The 27,570-nt window shown below is 48.0% G+C and overlaps 12 protein-coding genes across 12 annotated transcripts; 4 read left to right on the forward strand and 8 right to left on the reverse strand.

The window, feature by feature from the left end:
- Nucleotides 1-289: 289 nt before the first annotated feature.
- Nucleotides 290-1,591, reverse strand: PpBr36_11191 (uncharacterized protein; the record flags this gene model as incomplete). The annotated part of the gene is made up of 4 exons (XM_029898293.1): nucleotides 1,470-1,591; nucleotides 935-1,400; nucleotides 752-908; nucleotides 290-658 (listed from the first exon to the last, which is right to left on the reverse strand). The coding sequence occupies exons 3-4, from the start codon at nucleotides 902-904 to the stop codon at nucleotides 290-292; spliced, it is 522 nt and encodes a 173-aa protein (XP_029743253.1). The 5' UTR covers nucleotides 905-908; nucleotides 935-1,400; nucleotides 1,470-1,591.
- A 1,494-nt stretch (nucleotides 1,592-3,085) lies between these two features.
- Nucleotides 3,086-4,808, reverse strand: PpBr36_11192 (uncharacterized protein; the record flags this gene model as incomplete). The annotated part of the gene is made up of 3 exons (XM_029898294.1): nucleotides 3,086-3,466; nucleotides 3,558-4,162; nucleotides 4,718-4,808. 3 exons carry the CDS (start codon nucleotides 4,806-4,808, stop codon nucleotides 3,086-3,088), a joined length of 1,077 nt encoding a protein of 358 aa, XP_029743225.1.
- A 543-nt stretch (nucleotides 4,809-5,351) lies between these two features.
- PpBr36_11193 (uncharacterized protein) lies at nucleotides 5,352-5,615 on the forward strand (the record flags this gene model as incomplete). The annotated part of the gene is made up of 1 exon (XM_029898295.1): nucleotides 5,352-5,615. A coding segment is annotated over one exon (264 nt), but the record flags the coding sequence as incomplete, so codon positions are not given.
- Nucleotides 5,616-6,160: 545 nt separating this feature from the next.
- On the reverse strand, nucleotides 6,161-6,470 carry PpBr36_11194 (uncharacterized protein; the record flags this gene model as incomplete). Its single annotated transcript, XM_029898296.1, has 2 exons — nucleotides 6,161-6,191; nucleotides 6,232-6,470. The coding sequence occupies 2 exons, from the start codon at nucleotides 6,468-6,470 to the stop codon at nucleotides 6,161-6,163; spliced, it is 270 nt and encodes an 89-aa protein (XP_029743254.1).
- A 12-nt stretch (nucleotides 6,471-6,482) lies between these two features.
- PpBr36_11195 (uncharacterized protein) lies at nucleotides 6,483-7,250 on the reverse strand (the record flags this gene model as incomplete). The annotated part of the gene is made up of 3 exons (XM_029898297.1): nucleotides 6,483-6,861; nucleotides 6,962-7,044; nucleotides 7,131-7,250. The coding sequence occupies 3 exons, from the start codon at nucleotides 7,248-7,250 to the stop codon at nucleotides 6,483-6,485; spliced, it is 582 nt and encodes a 193-aa protein (XP_029743255.1).
- Nucleotides 7,251-7,826: 576 nt separating this feature from the next.
- On the forward strand, nucleotides 7,827-8,072 carry PpBr36_11196 (uncharacterized protein; the record flags this gene model as incomplete). The annotated part of the gene is made up of 2 exons (XM_029898298.1): nucleotides 7,827-7,844; nucleotides 7,902-8,072. The coding sequence occupies 2 exons, from the start codon at nucleotides 7,827-7,829 to the stop codon at nucleotides 8,070-8,072; spliced, it is 189 nt and encodes a 62-aa protein (XP_029743241.1).
- Nucleotides 8,073-9,213: 1,141 nt separating this feature from the next.
- On the reverse strand, nucleotides 9,214-10,167 carry PpBr36_11197 (uncharacterized protein; the record flags this gene model as incomplete). Its single annotated transcript, XM_029898299.1, has 3 exons — nucleotides 9,214-9,493; nucleotides 9,544-9,692; nucleotides 9,976-10,167. The coding sequence occupies 3 exons, from the start codon at nucleotides 10,165-10,167 to the stop codon at nucleotides 9,214-9,216; spliced, it is 621 nt and encodes a 206-aa protein (XP_029743242.1).
- A 1,719-nt stretch (nucleotides 10,168-11,886) lies between these two features.
- PpBr36_11198 (uncharacterized protein) lies at nucleotides 11,887-15,655 on the reverse strand (the record flags this gene model as incomplete). Its single annotated transcript, XM_029898300.1, has 8 exons — nucleotides 11,887-11,927; nucleotides 12,035-12,267; nucleotides 12,323-12,871; nucleotides 13,041-13,127; nucleotides 13,313-13,547; nucleotides 13,606-13,751; nucleotides 13,827-15,394; nucleotides 15,596-15,655. The coding sequence occupies 8 exons, from the start codon at nucleotides 15,653-15,655 to the stop codon at nucleotides 11,887-11,889; spliced, it is 2,919 nt and encodes a 972-aa protein (XP_029743238.1).
- Nucleotides 15,656-18,143: 2,488 nt separating this feature from the next.
- Nucleotides 18,144-18,591, forward strand: PpBr36_11199 (uncharacterized protein; the record flags this gene model as incomplete). The annotated part of the gene is made up of 2 exons (XM_029898301.1): nucleotides 18,144-18,481; nucleotides 18,549-18,591. 2 exons carry the CDS (start codon nucleotides 18,144-18,146, stop codon nucleotides 18,589-18,591), a joined length of 381 nt encoding a protein of 126 aa, XP_029743239.1.
- Nucleotides 18,592-19,066: 475 nt separating this feature from the next.
- PpBr36_11200 (uncharacterized protein) lies at nucleotides 19,067-20,168 on the reverse strand (the record flags this gene model as incomplete). The annotated part of the gene is made up of 2 exons (XM_029898302.1): nucleotides 19,067-19,162; nucleotides 19,188-20,168. The coding sequence occupies 2 exons, from the start codon at nucleotides 20,166-20,168 to the stop codon at nucleotides 19,067-19,069; spliced, it is 1,077 nt and encodes a 358-aa protein (XP_029743234.1).
- Nucleotides 20,169-23,161: 2,993 nt separating this feature from the next.
- On the reverse strand, nucleotides 23,162-24,583 carry PpBr36_11201 (uncharacterized protein; the record flags this gene model as incomplete). The annotated part of the gene is made up of 1 exon (XM_029898303.1): nucleotides 23,162-24,583. The coding sequence occupies one exon, from the start codon at nucleotides 24,581-24,583 to the stop codon at nucleotides 23,162-23,164; it is 1,422 nt and encodes a 473-aa protein (XP_029743235.1).
- An 813-nt stretch (nucleotides 24,584-25,396) lies between these two features.
- Nucleotides 25,397-27,541, forward strand: PpBr36_11202 (uncharacterized protein; the record flags this gene model as incomplete). The annotated part of the gene is made up of 2 exons (XM_029898304.1): nucleotides 25,397-26,749; nucleotides 26,879-27,541. The coding sequence occupies 2 exons, from the start codon at nucleotides 25,397-25,399 to the stop codon at nucleotides 27,539-27,541; spliced, it is 2,016 nt and encodes a 671-aa protein (XP_029743232.1).
- Between the last annotated feature and the right edge of the window lie 29 nt (nucleotides 27,542-27,570).

Genomic DNA, 27,570 nt, shown 5'->3' on the forward strand with positions numbered 1-27,570 from the left:
TGTGCCCATACCTGCGAAGTGAATGAAGGTTACCTCTCTTCTATGCAATGTATTCCTGCTTCTGCGCCGCTTTGATTTGTTCCTCTTCCTTTTTCAGCCCCGAAAAAAACCCAATCTTTTCCTTAGGAAAAAGAAGTCCATGGAAAAGATTGTTGACGAATTGTATAAATGGGAATAATCGACGCAGGATGAATCCTGCCTCTATTGCAGCTTAGATTGTAAATGATTTTATGAATCATGCCGTACTGGAAATACACCCAAAGCAGAATTTCAAGCTCCTCGTCCAAACCTAAGTTAGAAAAGGGTGTCGCAACGCCTCTTCTGCCGTCGGTCGCTTTGTTTCGTCCAATACGAGAAGAGACTCTATGAAGTCAATGAGTTCCGGGGCGATGGGCGGACTCTCGATTCTCTCTAGTTCTTGACGTAGAGAATCTGCATTGATCAGTTTGCCTTGTAGGTTACCGTGGGCCTTATCTAGTTCCATGTCGAAGAGGTTGGCCGCCACATCAAACTCCTCCTCTATTTCCTCCTGACCTGTGTAGACATCGAATTGCCCTACGAGACGCTGGATCTTTGCGATGCACCACGCCTCTGTATGTCCCACGATTATTTTGTCATCTGCTCCGAAAATTGCTCGCCCTAAGAGCCAATGGGCCAGCTAAAACATGTAAGTCAAGTCCAAATATGGTCGCTTATGACTTTTAAGGTGCAGCCGTCTCGGATATCAAGAGTAAGAAGATTCGCAACTTACCGTGACCCCAACAGACCATACCTCGGACGCATGAGAAACACCCTGTCCTTTCCAGACTTCAGGGGCACGGCAAGGCAAAGACTGGAGGCGGTGCTTCGTGTATCCCTCGTCCATCACTTTCCCATCCTGATGCGTCAGACATCGTGTTTCCATTAATCTTGTTTTGGTAAAAAAATAGCAAACTTACTGACTCCAAGATCACAAATTTTGATTAGACCTCCTGACGTGACGGTGCTTGAGAGCAGGATGTTGTTGGGATTGATATCTGGTTGGACGACAACATGTTGACGAAATTCATTTGCAAGATTTGAACAGGCCTGACCTACCTGTGTGCACTTTGCCTAATTGTCTAAAGGTAGCAAGAGCCGATAAAACAGATCGAGCAACGAGTTTGGGAATTAGTGCCGGATCGCTGCGGAATTTGTCCGACTTGATGTTCCATAAACAGTGATCCAGCCATTCAAGCACTAGGCAGGGCTGATTATCAGCCGTCATTTTCGAGTTGCTGCCAGGATCTTCGAACGATCCTATTGCTTCGTACATCTGGCGGATATAAGGACTCGCGGCAATATTGGGAATCTGATAGTGCTGATATTCCCGAAGAAGTGAAAGTTGTTCCCCTGATGTTGAGCATGTTTTGACGATGGCCCTAATGCAGAAATTATATCAACAGCATTGCACTTTTTTTTTAGCTTTTTTCTGGGAATATCCAACCTACCATTTCTCATCGAGGGAAATCGGGTTCACAATCCGAGCTTTGAAAACGGTGGTCCCTTTCAATGCTTGCTGGAGTTCATACGTTGCTCGTGCACCCCTGAGTATGTTCCCAACGCGAAGCATTATTTATATCTTTGTGCGTAGCGTGCTGGCGAAACTCGGCGCTGGCGAAGTGAAGCGAGGGTGCTTCAATCGACAAATCTGCTCGTCGCGTAAGAGACGAGAAGACGATTTTAGATTCCTTAGGCGATAGTCACGTGACGATAAACGGAAGTAACCAATAGGATATCTCTCGTGTAAAGCCGATATTAGCTGGTCTTTCCCCCAGCCTTGTTGTAGCCTAGGCAAGCTAAATAATGACAATCAAAAATAAGTCGGCTAAAAGCCAATCCTACTGGCATCGCGTCTGCGGTTAATGTTACACGAGCAATCAAGCTGTGTACTCGAGCAACGCAAGCTCCTCTACATTCTCATCATCGAATCGGAGAACTTCCCGCTTGAGGACTGCTAACGCATCATGGAACGTTGGATGCAAGCCAAAAATTAGGCAGCAGAGGGTTCGTCCCGCCTCCTCCAAAGGGTGGAATGTATCCAACAAAACTCTTTACGTTCCCTAAGAAAGCACATCCAATAAAAGTCGGGGAATAATGTATTCATAAGCGGAGACATTTGTAGCCCTCTAATTGGTTATACTCGTGTTGAAACAAAGGTTATGGTTAACAGCGTTGCGTCGATGCTACCTCCAAGGAACCTGCCATCCGATAGGAGGTTTCCCAGTTGCAAGTCTTGTAGCTGGTCACGACGCGTAAAAGCGGTCAGACTGGATGAGCAGGCTTGCATGGATTCGATGTCAGGCCTTCGCAATGTTAAAGACGCGGAATGCACTGACTCGATCTAGAGGCTGGCTGTCATAAACGCGTGAGCCTGTGGCCGTAAGTGTTTAGGTACGTGTAGCTGACCAGCGAACTGACGATACATAGTTAGCCTCATGGATATTGACAGCTTACTCGTCAACATCAATTGCATCATTCATACGCGATCGACATGGTTGCAATCAATAACACCGTAAAAGGCCCCTCCCCCTTTAGGTTACACACCTGGGGTCGATAATCTCAACGAAAACTCAAAATCCTTCAACCCCGTTGTCAGTGGAAGAATTATGTGGCTAAAAAGTGCCTGACTGCAGATGCTACCCAGTACCTAGTACCGTAATACAACAAAATCTGCTGGCAGACCGGCGGGTAAAGAGGGCAAGGAGAGAGGGCTCGCGCTTAGGATGTGGAATTGGTTAGGCTTTCCCTACATCAAGCCAGGATTGATAGAATAAAAAAAAGCTATAATATCAAAGTGGGAAGCGTCCATCTGTGGTTCTTTTAGTTTGTGAAGATGGGTGATAAACTAGCTATGAGAATCGACTAGGGTAGTCCTTGTTGGCTTTTTGTTTGAACAAAACCAAAGTACCCTCAGCCCATCCGCCACAACAAAAACGCCTCAGTAGGCAGATGTTGGCTGGCAGGACTGCAGAAATGTGAACGGAACATTGTTTTGAGCTTAGAAACGACAACGGACAAGGTCACCCTCAACCCTCGTACACTTCGTCATTGGTGCGTTGGCAGATCAGTCTGGTGGGAGTGGCTGGTCAGAATGTTTGAACAAGTTTCTAACTTCCTCAAAAAGCTTTACTTCCTTGCAGAGGAAGACACCATCCCTGAACGGAACCCAGACCCCATCTGTTTCCTTGTTTATGTGCGAGTTCTCCTGGAGACGAGCTAGTAATTTCTTCCGCCTGTAAAGCCTTAGGTCGACCGCCTGGAATATTTGGGTGGCGTTCAGGTAGTAATCTGGAAGTCTCATAGACACTGCCCTGTTCTTCACGACCACTTTGAAAATCACAACCAAAGATACCTGCGTGAGGTGGTTGGTATTCCACGGCGGCCCATATGTCGACTGCGACGACGCTCCCGCCACCCTTACCATAGTTTGAAAAAGAACTACAACCTCGAGACAGTCTTTGGATCATGACTGGCGTTGTACAGAAGATGGGACAGGCGGATATAAATGCTTGCATGTTAAACTACCAGCAACTAACATTGTAATCTCCAGTACACTCCTTTATACTCCACGACACATCCGAATACTGATGGTATTTTCTCCTATTTACGGCGTTGGCAGTTGAAAACGCCTCAGAGCGTTCCCGCACAATCCCAAGACGTATAGTCTTGGGGAGTTCTGTCGAAATTATATTTTTTCTAACTTCATGGGGCGAAATCATAATCGGGGTTCGCGTACGATTAGGATTGGCGAAGGGTTGTGCCGCAGATCTCCCAAATACTGCCGAGTCTGGCGATGCTGAATGCCCTCTCGGGTCCTTTCCGTGAGATGTGGCTTTTTGTTCGTCGGTGATAGTCGCAGTTTGAAAGTTTTGTGGTTTGCGTTCCAAAAATGAGCTGAGGAGCGATCGTCCTGGAAGCAGATTGGCCTTGAAGTCGACTCGCTGGAACAAGGGTATGCCATCCTTTCTTCCAGGGCTATCGCAATTGATATTCTCCCATGCGCCCTTATCGTCGTCATCGTCGATTGCAGTGTCTTTAGATTCGTAATGGTCAATATTGGCTGGTGGTGAAATGATTGCCATAGCTTCTCTAGTGGAGTCTTCTTCCTTGTGAGGGAACAAATTTGAGGAACTGCAAAGTCCTGTTCGAAATGTCGGTTCAAAAAATTATATCTTGTCAAATATAAGTCTCGGTAGCAGGTTGTCTGAGGAAACTTTGATCAGGGAATTTTGGTAGAATTGTATCCCACACCTGGTATGTCGAACTTAGGTTTCTGCTTTTAAGATTGTTATAGCGCCAAGATACTGTTAAGTCATCGTTAGCGATGCCATGTTCCTTGAATGGATTGAGGTCCTTGTAACGTTATGCCTGGTCCAGCAACTTGATCGCGGTGACCAAGAGCTAACACGGATGTAAGGTATGATAGCATCTGTGCCTGAAATTGCCCGCAAACCTCTCGACATGGATTACGATATACATTGCTTCCTAACAACGATTTTGTCCCAGCCAAGAAAAAATCTGATTATCAAGCAATCTAAAGATTTAACTTCGACCACAGCTTTATTCGCCATATGCATCTTTATCCTCCTGCGCACGCATAGAGTCAGCGTGGTTAAGGTGATGGGTGGTGGGTGGAAGCAGAGAACAGATGATGGGTGGGAGCAGAGAAAAAATGGTGGGGGGATAACGAATGTACGTACTGTAATTCTAAGTGGAGATATGTGACCATAAAACAGGCCGGCGCTGAAAGGCGAAAAGCCGCCAAGTGATAGACCCCCTGCTACCATAGTAGCGCAAGAATTGCTTGCCTAACAGGCAGGTCTTTATATCTCCCCCGCCCGAGATCATTGGTTGGCCATTTGAAACAGCCTTGTATTTTTTTGGGAACTCCAACCAGCTAGACGCTGACAGCGCAACTACTATTCTGCAGCCTTACGAAGCGTAACGAGCAAGAAGTATGTCCAGATTGTCGCCTAACCAGCGGAAAAATAGCCCCGCAGAACATAATTTATTTGGTTAATGTTTAAACGTCATCGAAACCTCGTCCAAAGGCGGTAGGCTAAATAAAAATATCAAGCCACGCCAAGCATAAAATCTTGATACTGGGTATAGAATAGACCGCACACACCGCAGCTGGCCAAACTACTGACAAGTATAACACGGGCGCTTTAAATAGTGATAATTGCTATGCTTGAAATTACTGCTCAGCAGGCCCAGGCCTTCAAAAACAATTACAATGCGTCATTATACACATGGATGTTTTTTTTCTCAAGGAGGAAGAAAGAAAAGAATATTGATGTGAGCAGTCACTGGTTATTTAACAAGTTCATCATCAACAGACAACCCACAGCTGTGGCCACGGACAGATAACTGCAGCGGAATGGTGCGAGAAGTATAAAAACTCGTTGCAATCTAGCATACGATGCCCGATAAATATAAAGTATTACATGGAGGAAGAGAGACTGTGCAGTATGTATTGCTGTTATATAACTTGCAGCTGCTTCCGGATCAGCTGGGCTGCTCATACCATACATCCAAGTGCAAGAATAAATCTATCGTTTAATCACAGTAATCCAACAGCGTATCTGTGCTAAAGGGGCCAGGAGCTTTTATGGACCACATTGCGCAAAATTAGGAGCTTTTTGAGATGTAAACTATTCTGGAGGGATGTTTTTTTCATTATAGTTGATGTAATAGAACAGAGATCATGATATTGTTGCAGATTAACAACACTACCTGTCTGCTCTGAAAGGTCAATGCCTTCCATTTTTCGGCAAGATTGTTTTTATTTGCTGTATCTTCATATGGTTTACTCCTGCATTACAAATATAGAGGTTTGGGTCTTGGTTGCAATCGCCTACGTCTGCTGTACGGTGGAATTCGTAGCTGGCCCAATATTTGCGGGGAGAAAAACATTTTTCGTCTTCAGAGTGATTGATATGCGCAATGCACCGCTACTAGAATGAATTTTGGTGTTGGCTGCGGCTGCAGTCCTAAGCTCTTTGCAGTCTCTATCTGGACAGACCTGCACGCCTGCCCATATAAACCGAACAAAAGCCTTATATTCTGCGTTCACCTCACACCGAATTATGTTTGGTTCGGGCTAATCCTGCCTTAGGGTGTACTTCTTCGCTCCTTGCTATACAGGGTACAAAAACGCAACTGCCGACCTTCGAGCATAAGAAAGGCACTGCTTAAAGCTAAACGCACCTCTTCGGGCTTAGTGTGCACCTTGCTTTCGTGGAATAGACTACTGCTCGGGCGACCACAGCCAGCGGCTTCTTAGATCGTATGGTACTGTCGAGACCCTGCCTCAGGCCGCGATAGGCCCGCGCATTCTGGCCCTCAGCACCCTCGCACACGGTAAAAGCCGCCAGCGCCCGGGCCGCAAACACAGAAGCTCGCACGTAGTCACCATGCAGGAAGCAGCTACTGCTGGCGTAATGCATTTCCAGGCCCAGCTAGTAGGTTATGGGCGCGATGCCGAACTCGAGATATTGGAGCGCAACGATCCTGCGGCACAGCGGTATAATCGACGCCGGGGCGAAAGACAATGGTGACCGTTGCATGTGTTCATTGCTCTGCTCTCGCCCATATTCCTCACCCTCCCCCTCTTTTCTGCACTTATCCCTCGGGTCCGCCGCCCGGTACGCCAAGTCCACATTGGTCAATGTGACGTTCAGCTCGTGCCGACGCTTGTCGCTCTCTGCCACTTTGTCCGGCGGTAGGCTGCAACGAGGGCACGCGCATCTGAACCCCATGGCGGACTTCATCTTAGCCATGTTCTGGACGGTACAACCCGAATCGTAGGCAACGGTGAGCTCGTCGCCCGGGGCACGTCTGTAATGGCGTGGACTAAACACATGCGCGCGGCCCGGTCCCACGAATAATGGCAGTTGGGGACGCACGAATGATTAAAACGGGAGGAATTGCGGAATACGGCCGGGACAGCATTTTCGAGTGGCTTTTGGCGGAGTTCCTGCCGCCGCTGATGCCCCTGCTTGTCGTCGTCGTCGGCGTCATCTTAGTCGGTCCCGAGGGTGTTAGTGAGGGATCTGCTGTAGTTTCTCCTCGAGGTGCAGCTCGAGCTCCGCTAGCGGCAGCCTGACCCAAACAAGATCGGCAGTGAGGATAGGGGCTTCGGTAATGACGCGATCGCCCTTCTGGATGCCGGTCGCTAGGACAAACAAACCTTTTCCTTTGCCAGGCGAATCTCTGAGCTCGAACATAATGCGTATCGGTTTATACTGCGGCTGAGAATGTGCATCAGACGTCTCAGATATTTGTAAGGCGGTATTTGCGACTTTTTTCGCAATCGCAATAATTAAAAGTCCCTTGTTTAACCTTGGATACCTTCTACAGGATGTTCCACGCTTTGCATTTCCTTTTACCTTAATCTACTAGCCGAAATTCGTAAAGCTTTTCGGGAGACTGAAACGGCTGCAACATATTTTCTGTGCTGTGTTGGATCAATACAGCGATTTGGCTACGCTAAAAGTCGCGGGTTCCGTTCTGTGTACGATTAAACCATGATTTGATAAATCGTAGTTGCTTTGACCAAAATTGAGTAGACGGCTCCCCGGGCCGGGCTAAAAAGAATATTCTCGACCGAATATCGATGGGTATTGCGGTCGAGAGAGAGAGGGTGTGTCCTTTTCTTCCAAGAAATAGAGGGCAGGACGCAAACACCGCAACTGGCCAAACTATTAATAAGTATAAAATCAGCATCCGTATGCCCTATAGAATGATATTGCTGTATCTGAAGCCGCTATCTCAGCAGACACAGTCCTCTGAAGATCATCGTCATGTGTAAGCATATACAGGTGTGTTTCCCTTACTTCTGGCTTGAATAGTCCTGAATCAATTGTTTGGCACAACAGAAAATCTTTATGTGTGGCCACGCCATAATCATTGTATCGGAATGGTGCTTGAAGTATCAACAGTCTTTGCAATCAAGCATGCGATGCCCACCCAACATGTGTTATCAAATAAAGAAAGATAGTCTGTGCTGTATGTATTTACTTTTGCTGCAATATCGGCGAGCTTGCTAACACCGCTACAGCTAGTTGGAAACCTGGATAAGCGTAAGTGATGGATTCGAAGGGCTCACCGCCTGGAGACAGCCTCATTTTTCGTGAAGTTAGATCACGTCGAAAACCGCTCAAACTGCATTGGAGCTTTTTATAGTGTGCAAAAACCTGTTCCTTGTGCCTCGTGGACCTATTACGGGATGAGGATGAGGATATTCGACGAAGGGCAGCATGTGGAAATATTACGCAGGAGCCAGATGTCTCCAGAGACCTTCATTACCTAAATATGAGGAGTTTCAGGGAAAGCATGTTCGCTGAACAAAACTGGCAGCAGCTAATAGGTTTATCGTCATATTTGCTTGACATCGAGAAACACAACCATTCCATAGTTGCCGACTGCCAGGGTTGTGAGACCATTATTCGTTTTTGGTATTTCCACTTTTCCTGGCCATTCCGACCGTCCCCACTTGTCTGTTAAGGTTTAGCCAATGCATATGGCAACACAGCTTGTTTATGGCGTACTTACTGCCGGGAATACTTCAAATATGCCTTAGGATTTGTTTCTGAAAACAATTCTTATCCTCTGTCAAGGACTAACCCGGTCTTTCAATTCGTTAGCAAAAAAACTCACAAAAACGCTAGCAAATTCCGTTCCGCACCAAAGCAAAGATTAATATCGGGGAACCGGGGATTAGAATCCGGTTTGCAGATTTCGAAAAGCGGCGCAGTTCCGAAACAAAATCCTGTAATCAGAACGAGGATCTCTCTTGCAAGAATGTCGGAATGGAAATGAGGGCATTTTTGGCACCGTTTCTCGACAGTGTCGAGTTTGCAAAACCGATTGAACGACTGGTGACAATAGTAACAGCGGGGACTCCAGAACATCGGTCAAATGCGCTAAACTCCAATTCAAATGCAAGGGGTATGGTAACCGCATCCAATCCACAATGGAGCAAACCACGTAGTGGCCAGGTTTGGGCTGATAACGTAAATTTTATCCAACATCAACGAATACACAGGCACAATTTTAGGAAGACCCAGTAGGTTTAGGACATAGTGAGCAAGATATTTTAGTTGTAGTGTACATAAATAAGTTATCAATCCTCCTCATCAGAAGCCAAAAGCCTATATTTGTGGCCGAGCCATGGTAAAATCCGCGGGTTCAGACTTTCATGATATCTTCGACGGGACTCAGTTCAACATCTTGGTTTTGGCGATTACTGCTCAATGTCGACAAGAATTGAAAATTGCGAAGATGACCCGTACTACTAGCCCGCGGGTCCTGGATGTTGTTATTCTGTCCGTTCTCCCCAATAAACTTGACGATCATCGGGAGGCAGATAGTGACGATCGAAATATTGTCGGATATCTGCTGGAGGAGCCTACCGAGGTGGTAGTCTGATGCCTGCGTCGAAAGACTGCCGATTGCAAATATCAAGCAGCTATTGAAATCAGTACTAGACACAAGCAACACCAAGAACATTTTACTTACAACCCTCTGGACCCCAACAGCGCTCCAATGTTGTTGTGTGAAAGAGCGGAGCGCACCGTAAAGCCCAGGCCAGTGATAATCAATGCTTCTGTCAGGGCATTTGATATTCCGTACGCGAGATAGAGCTTGCCAACGGTCTCCGAAGATAGCTTCGAAAGGTGATATAGGACCGACCATGCAACGGTTGTTACGACCGCAACCATAAAAACAAAAACTAGAAGGACAAACGATAAATAGTGAACCAAACAGTTGAAGCAGGGAGGATTGAAAAAAAACAAAGAGATATTGCCGGAAACCATGTTAAGTCGTATAATGACAAGGCACACCGAGGCTTTTGTCCAGGCAGTTGCAAATACGCCGAGGAGAGCGATATCGAGTTGAAGCTTAGAAGTGTTAGAGCTTATTGCCCAGAGAGAATCAGGGACTACCTACTCGTAGGATGAGCTCAGGACTTGAACCCGCAGCTCGATGGTTCCACTCCTGACAAACCAATACCGTCTGCGTGATCATTAGTGCGGCGCTCGTGACGAGAAGCCAGTCACAGACGCAGATAAACAAAAAAACTCGAGTTTCCTGGGATCTTTTGGAGCGAATGTATAGCCTGGCCAGGACGTTGAAAAACATTATAAAAGTAGATAGAATGGTACAAAAGAAAAATACCCCTATGGGCATCACACTGCTTTGGGGTTCCATTTTGAAGATCATTGGAAAAGGAAGCAAATTAGAAGAAATAAAAGGGAAGGATATCTCGTTATAAAAGGACACACCCCTGACAGATGGCCAAGCCCTGGACGTGATGGTCTTCCCGGAAGTTTGTTCGGCCGGTTCATGGAGTGAAATTATTGTTCTTGCTACCTTCTCAGCGCTCTTCTAAACTCCTAAGAGCGTGTGATGCCTAGGGTGGCCTGTTTATCACAGGCTCATCAAGGGATGGACGGTGGTCTGAACTGCCATGAAATCCAAAGGTTACAATTCAAACTGTGGACCTTCCATGTCGATCGTTGAGTCGCAGCTTGTCAGTGAAATTAGGCTACCTACGTAGATACTCTGCAAGAATAAGGGGTTGGCGGTGGTACATTACTTCCTTTTTCTATACTGGAAAGGCATATTACGGCTCAATAAGATTCTGATCCGTCTTGGTTGAGTGTTTTCAGCCATACTGAGTCGCCCCCTGTAAGTTGGTGAAGGCCCATGGGTAAAAGCACTGTTCCGATACGGGGTTTTTCGACATCGGGGATCAGGAAGAATTAGAACCTTAATTTGCATGTGCTCACCCCGGGCAGTATCGAGACTAGGCTGCTCACTGGGGCGCCTTGTGGATCCACACCACCGCTTCACACTAAAAAATGGGGCAGCTATTCTAGCCGAAGGGCGCTTAAGTTTACGTACTGCATCGCACGAGGCTTAGGGACATCGAGGTTGTGTGCTAACAATTAGGGTCAATATAGTAACCTGATCACTCTCGCCTTTTTGCACAAGAACGATCATCTTAAAGAGTTTATCGAGCCACTGAAACTTAAGAAATTCTTCACAAAGCATATAGAATTTTTGCATACTGTTGCCGCACCATCCAGCGCCCTCTGCAATGGCAAAATCATTGTTTACCGCCTTTAAATTTATTTGTTTCCAACCCCAGTTAGAACCGAAAGTGATTGGGAATAAGGAATGCCTTATGCTTCCCGTAAGGAGAGAAAGGAACTAGGGAGAGTACCGTATTCGTATTGAACTGTTGTCTAATGGGGTGCTACTCGATGCCATTCTGAAGCCAAGCTGACGGATGGCGCAAAACTAACCCCAAGTAACGGCACAATCTGTCATCTTTGTATTACAACAGCTGTTATGATGGGATATGCACGTGATCCCTGGATCAGCGTGGAAGGAGGAACCAATTCGAAACCAAGAAAGTGAATCCTTGAATATATCTGAAATCCTAATGGACTCGAATATCGAGGCGAACTTCAGGGTCGAGTGACAACCAGGGAGCATTTGAGGGCGACAGTTTTGAGCGGGCTGAGAACAATTTCGACGACGAGTGCTTCCTCGTTTAATGATAATTAATCCATGAAAGTGAAAGAAGCGGACGGACGATGTGGTCCGTCAAAGTTGCATGTGTTTCTACCCCACATACCCCACATGGCTAGCGCGAGGCATTTTTGCGCTCACATGCCACTAATTCTTGTAGAGCATATTATCCCACCTCCCTTCTAGGTATTCTTTTGAAGCTGCTCATTTTCCTCCATTCTCCTGCCCCATTTCCTTGGTTGTTTCGTTCCAGGCATTTTTATTACGAAGCAACTTCCCCATTTCAACGAATATTCTACCTCTTCAATCGACTTTCCATCTTCATCGCACCTTGTCAATACTATGGGAAACACCTGCCCGAACTGTGGAGGGAAAGGGATGAAGGGGGATTGTCCAAATTGTGGGAAATAACAAGCTCTAAATCGGAGTAAGCTTCATACTGAATCCTCATACTTGGAGACATACTAACTTGAGTCGGATCTCAGACATTCAAGAGTGTTTTTGGGATCGGATTCCATTTCCAAGTTCCAGCCAATCCCAATATCCTTCCTCATCGCCTCGACAATTCCTCTTACATATGGATTATTCAGCTTCAACTGCGGAAACCCCACGAACGTCTGTGGCAGGCCAACTATAATAGTCAGGGCTACACCAGCTTCGATTTGGTGGTTAAGACTGGGATCGAATAGCGCGCTAGAGGAGCTATTAGTTAGTTGAAAATTACACCGGATCGAAATTCACAGTTCGGTTTACTTACAAACCATCTGACATTCGTTTACTTGGGTACTGTTTAAGCGCCGATTGATCATTCTTGAACAGAAGCGTCTCCTCTGTCGGAGCCCAATCTACTCCATGGGACCCGACAAAATACCGGACGCTTGCATTCGCAGTGAGTAAATGTAAACCCAAAAAACGATCGCTTTGACCAATGTTACGTCGAAGAAAGATCGGAAGTCCCCCTGTTCCAGTATCGCTATAATAGAAGCAATGTCCTATTATGTACGGTCCTTCGCTTGGCGCAAACCACTTCCTGAGAAATTCTCGCAGCTGCGTGCTTGATAACATAGAACGAAGGATGCCGAGTCCCTGGGCGAAGTTATCTAATTCCTGGATAGTCTTCAAAGCTTTAGCGGCAAAGCTGTCGTTCCAATGTAAGTATCCATCCGTATGAAGCCTGTCCACCGCGTCGACTAAACCTGGACAGGCCTCATCGCTAGTTTGCATGCTGTAGGGAGCTTGTTCGTCACCGGCCACCGTCTCGAGCTCATAGGGGAAATTCCTGAACATCATTATTGGAGCCCAGCCACTGACGTTTTGGAGGTTGGGTTGGGTATGGTGTTTTTCAAGCCATTCTTGGAAGGTTGTGAACTGAGGATCGCTCGCGAAGTGCCAGTTGCAAGTTTGAAGGCAACTCATTGCATCTTAATACCATGTCAATTAACTGCTACGCACTTTGAGAGAAGATAACAACTTACCAAGTATGGTTTGGACTTTCTCTCTCGCCATATCGGTTGAATGAATTTGGGTAGATGGCAATTCTGATATGGAGGTTGACGTAGATTCTAGTGGTGAAGGTGCAGGAGACATCAGCGACCAGTTAGTAGGCATTGACACGTCGTCCACACCATCTGTCGTCACATCGATAGTAGGGCATCTGCTAGGCACATTCCTCCTATCCGTATCAGCACTTTTCATATCAAAAATGTTAGTAATGTATGTTTGTGAATCAAAATTTCTCCTTACTTACCCCTCGGTCATAGCCACATCGTTATCAGCTCTTTGGTCTTCGGCTGACAAAGGTCGTTTAGTGGGAGCGGGCTGTGCTTTCATCACCGCACCCTCGTCTAATGAGTCCTGGAATAGCTCTGCTGGTGACGACAGAGAAGAGGCGTTCAAGGAAGCAAAGGCTGACGAGCCACGCCTCTGGTTTTCGACGCGGAGGTTGTTGCTTGAAGCGTCAATCTCCTTCGGTGCAATCCGGTCTGCATGATTATAGGAGCGAATCAGACAGAACTATATAACGGGGGAATGGTGGCTTACTGCTATTTTGCTGTATGGATGCTCCCGGATTGGAAAATAGTTCTGTTGGGGACAATGACAAAGAGACGTTCAGGGGAGCAGTCTCGGTTTCAGCCATTGTAATTTCATCGCCAACTGTCGCGAGACCTTTTCTTAGCACAGTCACCCTGTCTTCTGTCTCAGCAATGTCCACAACAAATTGTCAACAGTATCACTGTTAGCTGGAGGTTCTTTACACTTACACATCAGTAGTCATGACCCCGTCGTTGTACGCTCTTGTGGTTGGTAACAATATCTTTCGTCGTTTTACCCTTAAGGGAGCGCATTGTGCTCTCTCCACCACGACCCCTTCTGATGAGTCCCATAATGAGTCTGCTGGCGACAGTGAGGAAGATACGTTCCGAGCAGTTGCTGATGAGCCACTCTTTCGTTTGCCCCCCTGGTAGGGATATGGAAGAGCTGAGAGGTCGGCGATGCGGAAATTCTCGCTTGAGTTGATGACAGTGTCGTCATGGTTGTCTATCCCTCTGTTGGAAGCAACGACTCGGTTGTCAACAGGCCCACTAATGGCGGCGGCTGCTATGGTTTTGCGAAACTCTCGCGCGTCGAAGTTCCAGAAGTCCTGGAGAAGGTTACTAGGGCTAGACAAAAACGCGCTGTAGTTGTCTGCAATCGTTTTAGCGAATGCCAGGACATAAACTCCACAGTCGGAACCATTGGTCTGCTGGGGAACTTGTATCTGAGTTTCCTCTACCCGACCTTTCCACCCAAGATCGTTGAGATATGCGAGCCAACGTTCGAAATTTTGGGCGTACGAGGCCACGCTCTCCCAGGAATTAAGAAAGCAGACGGTTCGATCGGTGTCAACTAAAGAGTTGGATGGCTTGTACATGACCATTAGGTACCAGTGATGATTGTGGTTGATAGGGATCATTACTAGATCTGTCAAGGGATCACCATGCTCGGCCTTCCACTTTTTGTTAATGGGCCTCTCCTGATTGAAGAAACAGCTGTTGAAGAAACAGAAGCCGTGCTTCTTGGCGAGGTCACCCATATACTCATCGATGACATTGTCGGTCAGCCAGGAGGTCGGAACCACCAAGGTTGATGATGACCGGAGAGGGAGAGGGTTGGATAAGGCTGGTGTTGCCGGCAGTGACCAAGGAGATGACGATGAAGGCAGTGGTGGGAAATCGGAGGGCGCTAGAAGAGATGGGTGTGGGGACGCTTCGATTCCGCCTGCCTCGGTGTTGTCTTTGTCTTGCAAGTTGAATGGTGATACGAACAATATGGGCGAGAATGGTAAACATGGTTGTGAGGTTGCTTCTGTGCAGTCTGCGTTCGGTACCTTGGTAGGGAAGGACGATGGTTTTGGAAGCGGGCTCGAAAGGACGACATGTCCACGTTGATCAACTCGATAGTTGCCAGGCAGAGGATCTGAAGACTTGATTCTAAGGAGGGCGACTTGATGCTCCAGAGGTAAACCTTGGCTGAAAGGGTGGATTTCCCAAATCCTTTTGGCAAATGCATCACCCGTGAAGATCGATTTAAGAAACTCTTGCCCTGTTTGCGACAGATCCTGATATTGAGTGTGGGCTTCAAGGTGCTTCTTGACGCCCTTCGAGTTCAATTTTGTGACCTTGGCCTCGCCAAACGGGAGGAAAACTATGAGGGCCCCGAGATATTGGTGAAATTTTGAGGCTTCACTTAGATTGTTTTTGAAAGTCTTATACGTAATTTTCGGGCTTTCGAGACGATGGTAAGCCGCATTAAGCAACTCAGCCTTTATATTCTTGCGCTTCTTGCACTTCTGTGATTGCAATTGCCTATTAGCTTCAAGGTAGGCTAGTATGCGCAGAAGTTTTCGAATAGGTATTGTGTCGCCAATTTGGATAGCGATTTTGGTAAATGCAGTAACTTGATCGGTCGGTGTCAGTTCGTGGAGGTTAAATTGGGGGGCTTCCGAAGTGTAATTTCTCCAAGTCGAAACTAAATTTTGAAATCGCTCCACCGCTCCGGTGAGTAATGTGTTCGCTAGGGCGGCGTCATTGGCTTCGTCCTTAGCGTCCATAGTCAAAGTTCTTCAATGATGGGAGGACGTGAAGCCCAGAGCGACTTTTTAGCATCGGAAAAAGTGGGAAAAAGAAACCAAATAAAGTTCTGCAGATAAACAGAGTATGGGACGACTACCCACCCCCCGGTCCTTTCGTAAGTAGGCGACAAGCCCTGCTACCCCGCCCTTAAATCGGTGCGATGTATGTACATTCTGGGCACACAGCCCATCAACTGTTCTGCCGCACAGTACATATGGCACAATATACTGTTCCGTACTCATACAAAGTGTCCTGCGTGCAGGACACTTTAGCTGGGATACATCCCCTTGTCGCCGTGTAATTGGCTTCACGGTGATACTACAATATGCAGCGAGATGAAACTATCACATGATTGCGATTGGGTTGCGCATTCTTTCTGTGTCTTGCGGTTGACGAAGCTGGTGTCCTAAAAAGATCGTTTAAGGCAAATTACGGGAGGTAAAGCTAAAGCAATCCTAATTCTCCTCAACCGAAAATTCGTCCTGAAATCCTAGCAATGTTCTTCACGAGACGGTTCGATCTTTCTAAACTCCCACTAATTAGTAAGTACCGTTTAGTTCTCGCCATTGTCCCGTGTGACATGGGAATCTATAGATTTACGACTCCAGCGAGGTGCTCCAATAATCGAGAATAGAAGGCATACACCCCATCCACAACCATTTTAAACCCACCCGAGCAAGGAATATCAGGAAAAAGAGGCGAGGGAATCCTCTTGTGTAACGTTCCAAGACCCACCATATGACACCGCTCTCGTGAGACATCATCTTATTACCGTGGCGGCTTAATGGATGCAAGGACAGGAGGTTGGGGTGCCAGTCATCCTGCAACTAGACTGGCGACAAATACGTGGTGATAGAGCAGGATGCCTGCGTCAGTTTTCAGTACCAATCTCATACCAGCAGTCGGGAATGTGATTGCAGTTGAAGCAAAAACAGCATCAGCACGTCTTGGGTTTTCCTATCACAGCTCAGCAGGTAGTCCAGCTCAAAATTAATCGACATGTGTGACCATACAAAGGTACGGGAGACCAAGCACGTGAAACACTAAGATCCCGAATATAACATGTCTCGCCTAATGGTTTGCTCGCGGGCGTGGCTCGTTCATGTCAAAAGTTGCGCTGAGGAGCAGACCTTGGGGATACTTGCACCGATGGGATAACGAGGTGGGGAGATAATTGCTCAGGCAACCTGATTGCATGTATAGTTTCGGAAGATCCGTCCAGGAATAAACAATACACTGACGTTTTCGTTTCTTGCGAAGTTCAGAAAAGCACTGGCGTTCACGACGACGCCCCCACTATCCTTACCTCTCAAGACAAAGACGAGAACGACCAACCCATAAGACGCGACTGATCGACGAGTTTGTTTGGATACATAGAACAGCACTTAACACGCGTAGAGGAGGAGGCAATTATTTAAAGTGGATCATTTTAGGAGAGAGAGGGGGCCTGGACTGCGTCTATCACGGGACTTGTGAGTTACACAGTTTCTCCTTTGTGGAGGCCTCCTTGTTTACCGTTCGTTTTTCAAATCGATTGGGCATGATTTGTGTTGCTTGCGGGTGGCGCGTTGTTTTGGTTGTCTATCGACTGAGTGAACAGGGAGCATGTACCCGGTCATAAGATGTTCTTTTTCACGGCTGCTTTGGAGCTGCACAATGTGACCATGGGTGCTGAATTCATGGGGTTAAAATGGTATGGAGGTTCTGGACTTTGGGGCGTGGACGCAGTCACTCTTCGTAGTAGCAGTACTAATCGTTCCAGAGGAAAGTCTTCCCTGGAGGGTCACAGTACCTCTTGAGAACTAACGACAGCCGGATGCCAGCTTCTTCACGTCGGCTACACCCATACTCGCTCATGAGGTAATCACACATACGAGTCTTCGGACGACCTTAACGCCGGGCATATTAGCCTGTATGCCGTCTCCGCCACAATCCAAACAGATACGATCATATCCGGCCGCTGGTTATCCCCGGTTCCTGCGAGCCATGGGTGTGGGCAAGAGGGTGCGAGAGGGGTTGCACCCTCTCGCCCGGATCCTTCCCATCTAGCGGGGACCAATATTGGTTGGAGATAATAATTACAAGTTTTCCCGACTGCAAGCAGCAAGCGGAAGCACGAGCGGTAGAGACGTGGTCACGGTCAAGTTAGTCAGGGAGGTTACAGATGGACAGAGAAACAGAAAACGGAAAGGGGGTTACTAGGCGAGCATTTTGGCGCCACACAACCACAGCTCGATACGGACCAGATGTCGAAACGAAAATTAGGAGTGCAAACATTGACAGCAAAAGTCCCACCACTGAGAGATACCATCACGAGGACGATAAGTCTTTGCCTTTAAAAGCTTAATATACCCTTTCCAAAACTCTTGGATTCTTCAGGCACCTTCATAGTACCTTCACAGAATACTTTGAAGAGTCGGCATATCAATACACCAAACCCATCATTATCCTGTTGGTACGATCAGCATGTGTCAAAAAGTTACCAATCTATTTGATTGTGGTCATACCAAAGAACCCTCCGTGTTGCACCCTAAAGACCCCGAAGACTGCCCAGAAGCCGTACAAGCAAATCGCCACAATGCAAGAACCGGCAAACTTCTTCCTTGCCTAGACCCTCCAACAACTCGGGCCAACACTGGGGGGTATTGTCAGACCACGAAATGCAAGAAGTGGTATCTCAAACAATATGGCTGGTACTGCTGCCAGTGTCAAACCCAAATTGATGGAGCAGATGAACTTGGCAATGTGTATGATACTTGCTTCTGCGAACACTCAATCTGTCGAAAATGTCGATCAGTTGTCTCGTAAGTCATATTTTTATTCTTCCATTTTTAGGGTTGAACGTAGGCTAATAATTTCAAATAACTCTAGTCAGGAGGACATTAATCACCAACCGCGATATGAGGACTATTAGCCGAATATGGTTGTCCCGTGCACCTACAGCGAACGCAATCAGCCCCAGGTCAAAGACACTACACAAGCACTCTCGAACCCACCTTGCCACATGCCTTTTCATCACTTTCTCGCGTTGCCACACTTTTTAATCAGAAACTTGACCTAACAAGCAAGTCACACTCATTTGCTTCACGTTCCTTAGGCTTGAGCCTGCCAAAGGAAACCCACGCATTGTTTTCATATCACGAGTAGTATGACAAACGGTAGGATTCTATCATTTTAAATAGTAAAATATCAAAGACAACGTTCAGAATAGCAATTTGTTATGTTACCGTGAGAAGTACACAAGTTAATAGACCGCACATATTAAGGCAAAATTGATAGTCACACATTGGCTAATATCAAATTACTTCAGGCCTTGAAATCTTTTCATTATAGCACAAGCGACTTTGTGTCATGGTAATGCAAAATTGAAGTCTGCCGCTGGCCCCTTTTTAGTTGGTCGCCTCTGTCCGCCTCTGGAATACATCTTCAACCCATGTTACAAAGCCAAACTTGAATCTTATCCAACCCTTCAAGGTCACCTTCCTCTGTTTCACAGTTATCGTGACTAACCCAAGTGTGAGTGTAGCCGCCGTCAAAGTCAATCAACCACAAGTCATCATTCTTATCAACCAATATGTTGTCAGGTTTTGCATCTCCCCATTGTATCCCAGCCTTGTGAAGGGTTTGAACGGTCGTTCCCAGTTCTTTGGCCCAGCGCTTGCGAGTTTCCTGGTTGGTTGACCTGGCGATATTCATCAAGGTGCTGGGTGCGGGAGTGATTTTGGGCTCAATGTACACCAAGAGCAAACCAGTAATTCGTGTTTGGTCAGGAGTGTCGACATCGACATCGCACACGACACCTTGGAGGCGACAAATGCGCATATCAGATGGGATTTGACCGGTTGCTAAAGCGTCCGAAATTTTGCGGAAAGTTCTGAGCTCACGAAAAACTGCCGGGAATCCGCGTTCAAAGCCTTTGAAATGGCAAACAACATCTCCTTGAACAAAAACCTTGGATGGAGGAGATAAAAGCGGATTTTCGCCGGGATTGGTCGAAATTATTTGGACGTCACGTGCTAAGTACCAATTTGGCACCCACTTGTCCAAATCAAGGCTCTTCCATAATCTCGATTGCCGATATTCTCCGGGAGGCAGGTAAGGATTTTCGTAGTCTCTCCTTGGTCGAATCTTGCCTTCATCTGCAGTGGCAATCAATAGAAACCACTCAGGGTTAAGCCATTGATGCAATGTGATTGGTGGCATTGGTGGGTCTGGGGCGAGCGCTGAGATAATTTCGTTGAATGGTTGTGCAAGCTTTTCTGCCTCAGCCTTTCTCGCATCGTAGCCTTCGTCACCACCGTCGTCTTCGTGTTCATTGGTTTTCAATATCTTGAGCGACTTGTAAAAGTCTGCAAGAAGAATTGGCTCTGCTTCCAACTCAGCGGGTATCCACTGAAGATAGAAAACAGCTCCAGAAGAGCGCACGATTATTGTGCATTCGTTATCCCTGGTGCTAGTGGTCCAACTGTCAATAACGAATTGTGTCTGCATTGCTGCAATGCTTATTGTTTGTTAATCGAAAGCGACAACGACAGAAATGATTTCAGAAGTGACAGACCGCAGCCGGTGATAAAAGTCTCCAAAAGTCTTTTCTTTTCCTTTCTTTGCTTTTCTTTTACTTTCTTTGCTTTTCTTTTACTTTCTTTTCCTTTTAGTCGCACTGACATCAGCTCAGCTTGATGATATCAAGGCTAGCGGGCGTATGAGACGTCGTCTATTGCTTTTCAGTCGTAGGTTGGTTGGTGGGACCATTTGTATCTAGGATGTATGCGCACATCCTAAAGGTGGGGTATGTGGAGCACTTTGCCGCGTTTGTCAGAATTCGCTAGTACATGGCTTTTCCCTGTTGGCTTGAGCCACGGCATCATCCACAGCCTGGCTCATGGGCAATGTGCCATGCCACCAGTTGTCGACCTTCTGTTGATAATACTCAATCTGTTCAGCAGTCATGCTGCCATGCACATCGCCTATGCCCCATCAGAAATCGCGAGGTTAAAGATCTCTTCAACCAGTTGCTCCAAGCCGTGGCTTTTCTCCATCAGAGTGGAGTCACACATCGAGACATCAAACCTGCGAATGTGATGATTATCCGGCGTGAATCTTTGTCAAGCTGGCCGACTTTGATTTGGCATCAGTACCCACCACAAGCCTGGAAGAATTCTGCGGCACTTAACCGTCCCATTTCGAGTGCATAGGTTGTACCATTAACCGGAAACAACAAGACCGCAATCCGCTCCCGAATCCAGGCCAATGATATACATCTGAGCGCTCGGGACGTTCGGCAAGATAACGGACACAAATTCGTCGTTACTCGGCGGCAAAGGGTGTCCATGGGCCCAGATTCAGCTTGAATGCTACTCAAATTTGTAGTGCGGGTAATCTGAGCAGAAGGAAGCGTGATTATATTCGGGTAAAACTGAACTCGCACTGCAAAGTCCCAAACATCAAAAACAACCTTATGTTCCCTTTGCAGACATCGTGCTTCTTTGCAGAGCCGGGGGAATCGAGGAGGACACGCAACAACTACTGTTGCAGGCACCTGTGGAGCTGCTACCGGAGAAGCAGCAAAACTATATAGAGGCATCCCTTGTGCGAATGCGCCGGTGAATAAAGATTTTCAGCTAGTATAACTTTGCCTTGATTCTGAGCCAGTCAGAGCTGCTTGGGGGGAAAACGGCAGTTGGTAGGCCAAGCTCAAATTAATAAGGTTAAAACGACGTAATATTAAGACTATTCTATTCCCAAAAGCTTAGATATATGACCCGGATATGCTTTAGCCTTCCAAACTTCCCGACTGACTAACGTAGGTGTAGCCACCGTTTAAATCACGACAAAACTTCTCGCCAGGTTGCCCGTTCTTGATGGAATGCAAGTATTCCTCTGCACGTGAGTCATACCTTATCTTTCCGGTACCGCCTTGTGTAGCGTGTCTTTCGACGTGGCTCGTGAAATTGTCCTTCCGTTTTACCTGCCTTTGGCATATTGGACAGGTGAACTCAGATATTTTATCATGTGACCTGCGGTTACCTGATCAGATACCGGCCTTTTGTGATTTTCATCTTCCTTGGAGTGTGATCGTCGTCAGGCATACAGATACTCACTTCTGATGGCGCTGTGTATGGCTGGCAAAGCTTGCCCCACAGCTTTTACAACGATGTTTCTTGGCCTCAATCTCACAATCGATTCCGCCAAGTATGATGCGCTTTGGCTTGCGGCCCCTTAATTTCCATCTGTTGCTTTACCAATTTCAGAAAAGGTCCCTCTTATGAAAACCTGAAATCGGTGCTTAATAAGCGGGGGAAATACGAGGAGGCAGAGCAGATGCTTCGGACAACGCTGGCGCTTAGAGAAAAGGTGCTGGGCCTAGAAAACCCGGACACGCTTAGTAGTATCAAAAACCTGGTACTGTTACTTCATAGCCAAGGGAAATACGAGGAGGCAGAGGAGATGCACCAGAAAATATTGGCGCTTATTGTGATGGTGAGGCAAAAAACAAAGGCTTTGCTAGCTTCTACGGGTCGATCTTGTTCCTGATTGCAGTCGCGTCAGTGGTCCTCAGTGCGCTACAGGTCGTCGTCTCAGTTGGAGAAGATGCTGGGGACGGGTGGCCGATGGGCACGGCGCTTTGGATAAGCAGCATAGCTATTATATTGTCATGTGTCATTCTCTCCTTTCCGAGCTTGCTCTTGGTGTATAAAGTGGCAAATGAGTGGAAGGTTGTTAGTGTAGGGGCGACGGGCGACGGAATGATGTATCTTTCTGCTTGTATTCTAGACATAAATTTAGATACAGCGTACGTAGGCACTAATTAATCTTCCAAATCTTGTTTTAGTCAGCTTGTTTTTTTCTCTCCCTTTGCTTCGTACCCTTCCAGTCTGTCCATGGCCCCTTGCCCTCTTTCGCTGTGATCAATGTTGACCCTCCGGCCCCTTTTCCTGGCACCACATTTACCTACATCGACTAGACTAGAACCAGATCGATCAGGTCAGGCCTACTAAATCCAGGCCCTCTTGCTCAGGTCCCGTTTGTGGTCCCTATTGGCCCGTGTAGGTCACCGATGTAGCCATAGATCGCGAAACAAAATATGACAGAAGAATCTAGGCACTTGCTCCAGATTCCTAGTCAAGCTGATAAAGTGATGTTGACTCTGGTTATCGACTAACTTGCATGCGATTTCACTGGTCGGTTATGGAAGCTGCACTTGTATCTGGATACTGAGTAACAAGCCCTGCCTGACTATTTTCTATGGGCTTCACGCTGTATGCCAGACTTCGACCGTATCTCCGTGTCTCCCTACAACCACGTTGCTAGACTGTGGCTCGGCTTCTTCTTCTCCCTGGGGCTGGGGTTTTTGTTCAAGCTCGTTTCTAGGATAGCGACGTCCGGCCAGTTCATACTCAAATCGAGCCGAGTTTTCATTTTACGACTTGCGTGCGGTGTATTCGGCATTGCACATGCTGGCGCCCACATGACAACATTTTCGTTCAGTCGAATGGCCACTGTGACTCCACGATGGGCACATACGGCCACTCGTCATTTTCCAGCGAAGGGGACAGAGGCTGCGTTTGATCCTGAAGACCTAGTGGCAGTGGCTGTTGTACAATGTCCGAGATGGGGCTTCTTTCGAAATGCCGCAACTCTGTGCTTGTCTCCGTCCCTGGCGATGCATTCGTCTTGTCCAGATTGGAGGAGCCATCATCGCCCATGAGCCCATGTAGCTTCCGCGAGGCGTCCATCGTTGCTGCCGCAAACATATCGGCCTCGCTCAGGACTCCACAGGTAGCCTCAGAGGTACCCGCAGCGCTGGTTTGTATCTGAGCGTTCCCCGCCGGGATATCGCTCTCGGTTTGTAGCGAGACGCGGCGTCTCTTTTTTCGCGGCTGTCGTAGTGAAGCTTCACCTGTTGCAATGATCTCATCCTCACAGGATTGTTCTGAGGTAGCGCGACCTCTTTTTGTGTGTTTAGTGGTGGTATAGAGTGAGTTCGCCGTCTTTGCGGTAGTGGAGTTGGAGGCGGTGCATATGTTGCGTTTACCAGTCCTCGAGTCGGACTGTGCTCTGCGGGGCGAGGGAGTCGTCGCGGGGGTGTATGGGGACTGATCGAATGAGGTTTCGGGATCGGATGATGGTGTGCTCGGCGGCTGTGATAATGGCGGCGGATTATTGGCGACATTTCGGGTGGGAATTGATGGATTAGGGACAGTAGCGCCGGCCGGTATCGAAACGTCCAATTCGGGGCCAGCAGCTTTGTCTTGTGGCCCGGCCGCCGCGGTGCTGCCCTCGCCAGCGCGCTTTTGGTTTTGGAGTTTTTGGTTCTGTTTTGCAGCGCGTCGCCGGGCGCCCTCCTCCCGACCCCGCTGCATTCTGGCCCTTTTCTCGCGGTAGTACTCGTCGCGCTCTTTGCGTGCTTCTCGCACAAATCCGTCGAAAAACCTAACCATACTGTCGAACGACATTGTCTGGATCATGTTGAAAAACCACAGGGAACGGACGTCGGGCGTATCGTTGGTCGACACGGGCTCGCATGGAGTAGTGACTTCACTGATTCCCGAGCTATTATTGCACTGCTTGCACGTCCATATCCGATTCGAAGGAAGGCCCCTCTTGTCGAATACCATCAAGTCCGTCACGTTCTCCCAGACTTCTTCCAACTCGCGCACCCGCTCGTCTCTTCGCTCCTCAAGTCTGGCGTAGAACTCGTCTACATCGTTTGATTCATTGGCGCACGAGCGCACGTCGAATAGAAAGGCGTGGGGGTCTTGTATTGGACACGTTCTAGTGTTGAATCGTTCGTGTAGCGTCGTATACAATGCGTTGGGTTTCAGTTGGAACTTGTGCCATGGCCACTTGCGCCTCGGATGATGCCAATCAGTGAAGATGGTTTCCTGTGGCAGATCGCCGTTCATGGTGAAAGTTTATGAATAGCTAGCCGAGTGGCAGGTCTAGCACTCGGTGACCGAGTAGTGATTGATGGAGAAAGCATGGAAGGTTGAAAAGGAAATGCCAGCGGAGTTGGTGACGAAATGAAGTGGTGATGTGATGGAGCCAAAATTTAATGGGGCTGGAGATCCACATGATTTCAAGCAAGGATGGTCCGGTCTGTGAGTGTGATTCACGGTGGTACACTATCGTTGACAGCCAGCCCCACTTTCTTTAGTACTTCTCCAAAGTCCGAAGTATCAATGCTACCTGCAGGCTCACGTGACAAGTCTTCAAGTTATTCCCATCGCTGAAAGTTGGGGGGGGGGACCAACAGCATCTTATCCAAGCCAAGGAGGTCGTCCACCCAATCGTTCATCCTGCGATGGGGATCCTTTAAACACTCCCACCGTTGACGGGCGCTTCTGCCTGGCGGCGGCCTTTGGAGGCCGGGTCGTACAGAGGCGGATGAGATCAAATAGGCAATTAACTTGAGCCTCCTCGTCCTGATTCTGTTTCTTTATCTTCCTTGTTTTTCTTCTTTTTTTTCTCTCCGGTAGTTCTAGTTTTCCCCCCGCCTTTTGCTCATATCTCGTACCCTCTATCAAGGTCTTGCTTCATATATGTTTCTCATCTCTTCAACTGTTCTTAAAACTTTTTCTTTTTTTTCTTTTTTTTCTTTTTTTCTCTTCACGCCTTTAACTCATCGAACCTTTGGTCTTTTACTGCCCCTCTCCAACTTCTTCTGCATTTGCAAACTTGTTCTAATTTCACAAATCGTTTTCAAATAACGTGATATTATGGATAGCAATGTTGACGACGGGGCAAATGCTTCCGGCAGCACCACCGAGCCGATCCCATCAACCGAACTTGCGCGAATGTTGGAGGAGCATGGAGTCCGTCTCGCCTCACCCGAAGCCCCGTCTGGCTCCACCAATCCGTTCAGCTCAAGCGAACTCATTCGACGCCATGGTGAGAAAGATGCCGCCAGTCCGGCTTCACAGGAGGAAGGGGAGGATGAGGCTGAGGGGGCACCAAATGTGCGCATAATTTTGGGGGCTTCACCTAGTCAAGCGGTGACAGTCCGTCTTCATCCATTGGGCCACATTGAACCGGGAGCTGACGCCAAAGCTCGGTACCGGCGGGCCGTGCTCGACGTTGCTGCCAAAGCCGGTGGCACCGCACTGCCTGGTGCATTGTCCTACCAAAAACTGTTCCTCACACAGTCCAAGGAAAACGTCGGTTTGACGATCCAAGCGTCAGCCTACGTACCATCGACCCAGGCTGGCCAGCGCGTCCCAGCGGCGGAAAGTCCAGCGCAGCTGCTGCATTGCACACTGGTGTTCGACCCGGCCGCCGATCGCATAGCTATCAAGAACGTAGACGACAACCCGGTCACACTCAAAATGCTTCCCAGGAACCTACCAACAAAAGAAGGGCTTGAGGGCCAAGCGGCGTTTACTACTCAATCAGTACGGTCCATCGAAATTGGGCCGTACGATTACGAGCTCCTAGAAGCTGGGCCTTGGGCTATCCATGCAGCCTCTGGGCAACAAGTTCTCGAGTTTTCCGTCTTGGCACGCAGCGGTATCTCAGTCTTGACCAACTCGCAAGAGCCACGTACTGCGAAGATGCTGTCGCAAGGGGCAAAGAGACAACATGACTTCTCCCAGACCGAGGACCCGGGCCCAGCCAAAAAGGGCAAGCTGAGGGAGCTTGGAAGCAAGGATAACGCAACTATTGTTTTCCAGCCGGCCCCTATTCGGGCTTTGCATCAAGCCCGTGGTCATCCAGCGGTAATGGGACCTTCGGCTTCGGCTTCGGCTACGAGTACCAGGCGGGACCTCTTGCCCATAAACGTGCATCCAATGCAATATCTCCACGCTGGAGACAAGGCCAGAGTTATTGGCCCGGCTGGTGAGGATTACACGGTCACATACGACAAAGAGATCGCAATGAGAGCGAACTGTCATGTCTTTAACGGCCAACACTCTTCTTTTCCAGAGAACAACGGAGCAGCAGTCATCAAGGTTATCCGCTCGCCTTCGGGCCCCGTAGAAAAGGGAGGTTCTGGCAAGATAGCGCAAGCCATTCACCGCTCAGGCCATGTTTGGGTACAGGAAGTGAAAAACCATTTGAGACTGTCCGAGCAGGTATGTATTGTCCCTCCCCCTTCTCTCACATCTCTCACAGATATATCAGACATATATATCAGCCTTCAGCACCTTTACTAACTATCCTCTTCGATCCTCTTCCATCGTGGCTTGGCTGGTTTGTGACAGCCATCGGTAGTTCGTCTGTTCGACGCCGACTCCAGAGTCTTTGCCCTCTACATGGAGCATGTGGAGGCACCGAGTCTGGTGCACTACATACAGCCGAACGCGGCAGGCCCATACTGCACCTTGACTAGGACCAACGCGACAGAGTTATTGAGTGACATGTCGACTGCCCTCTCCTACATTCATCGTCAAAAGATTGTGCACAACGACATCAAGCCGGACAATATTCTTTATTCTCCGACTCGCGGCGCCGTCCTCATCGACTTTGGCCTCTCAACAGAGATCACCGGGAGAAGTTCGGGTTTGTACACGGCAGGTTCTCCCTGGTATGTGCCGCAGGAGTACTTGGCCCAACCTTCGAGTCGAGGCGCGCCGGGGGATGTTTTCGCGCTCGGCGTGGTGATGCTCTTCCTTGCCGGTAAGATTCCCCTGCCGGAAGGCTGCAGGGCTCACAGAACGTGGCGGATCGCCGATGCACGTTATGAGGGCTCGCAAGCCAGAATGGCCATGGAAAAGTGGCTTGCCTTTGTTGGAGAGGTCTCGGAAACGCTGAATCTTGCGGACGAGTTGGAGAGTATAATCAGCGGGGTTATACAGTTGGTTGCCGCGGAGCGGATGACGACGGAAGAATTGGCAGAAAGGGTTACCGGCTTAAGAATTGGTTGAAGTTGAATATACCACGGGGAATTGGGGCA

Source organism: Pyricularia pennisetigena, assembly GCF_004337985.1.
Source record: "Pyricularia pennisetigena strain Br36 chromosome Unknown Pyricularia_pennisetigena_Br36_Scf_20, whole genome shotgun sequence".
Taxonomy (NCBI): Eukaryota; Fungi; Ascomycota; class Sordariomycetes; order Magnaporthales; family Pyriculariaceae; genus Pyricularia; species Pyricularia pennisetigena.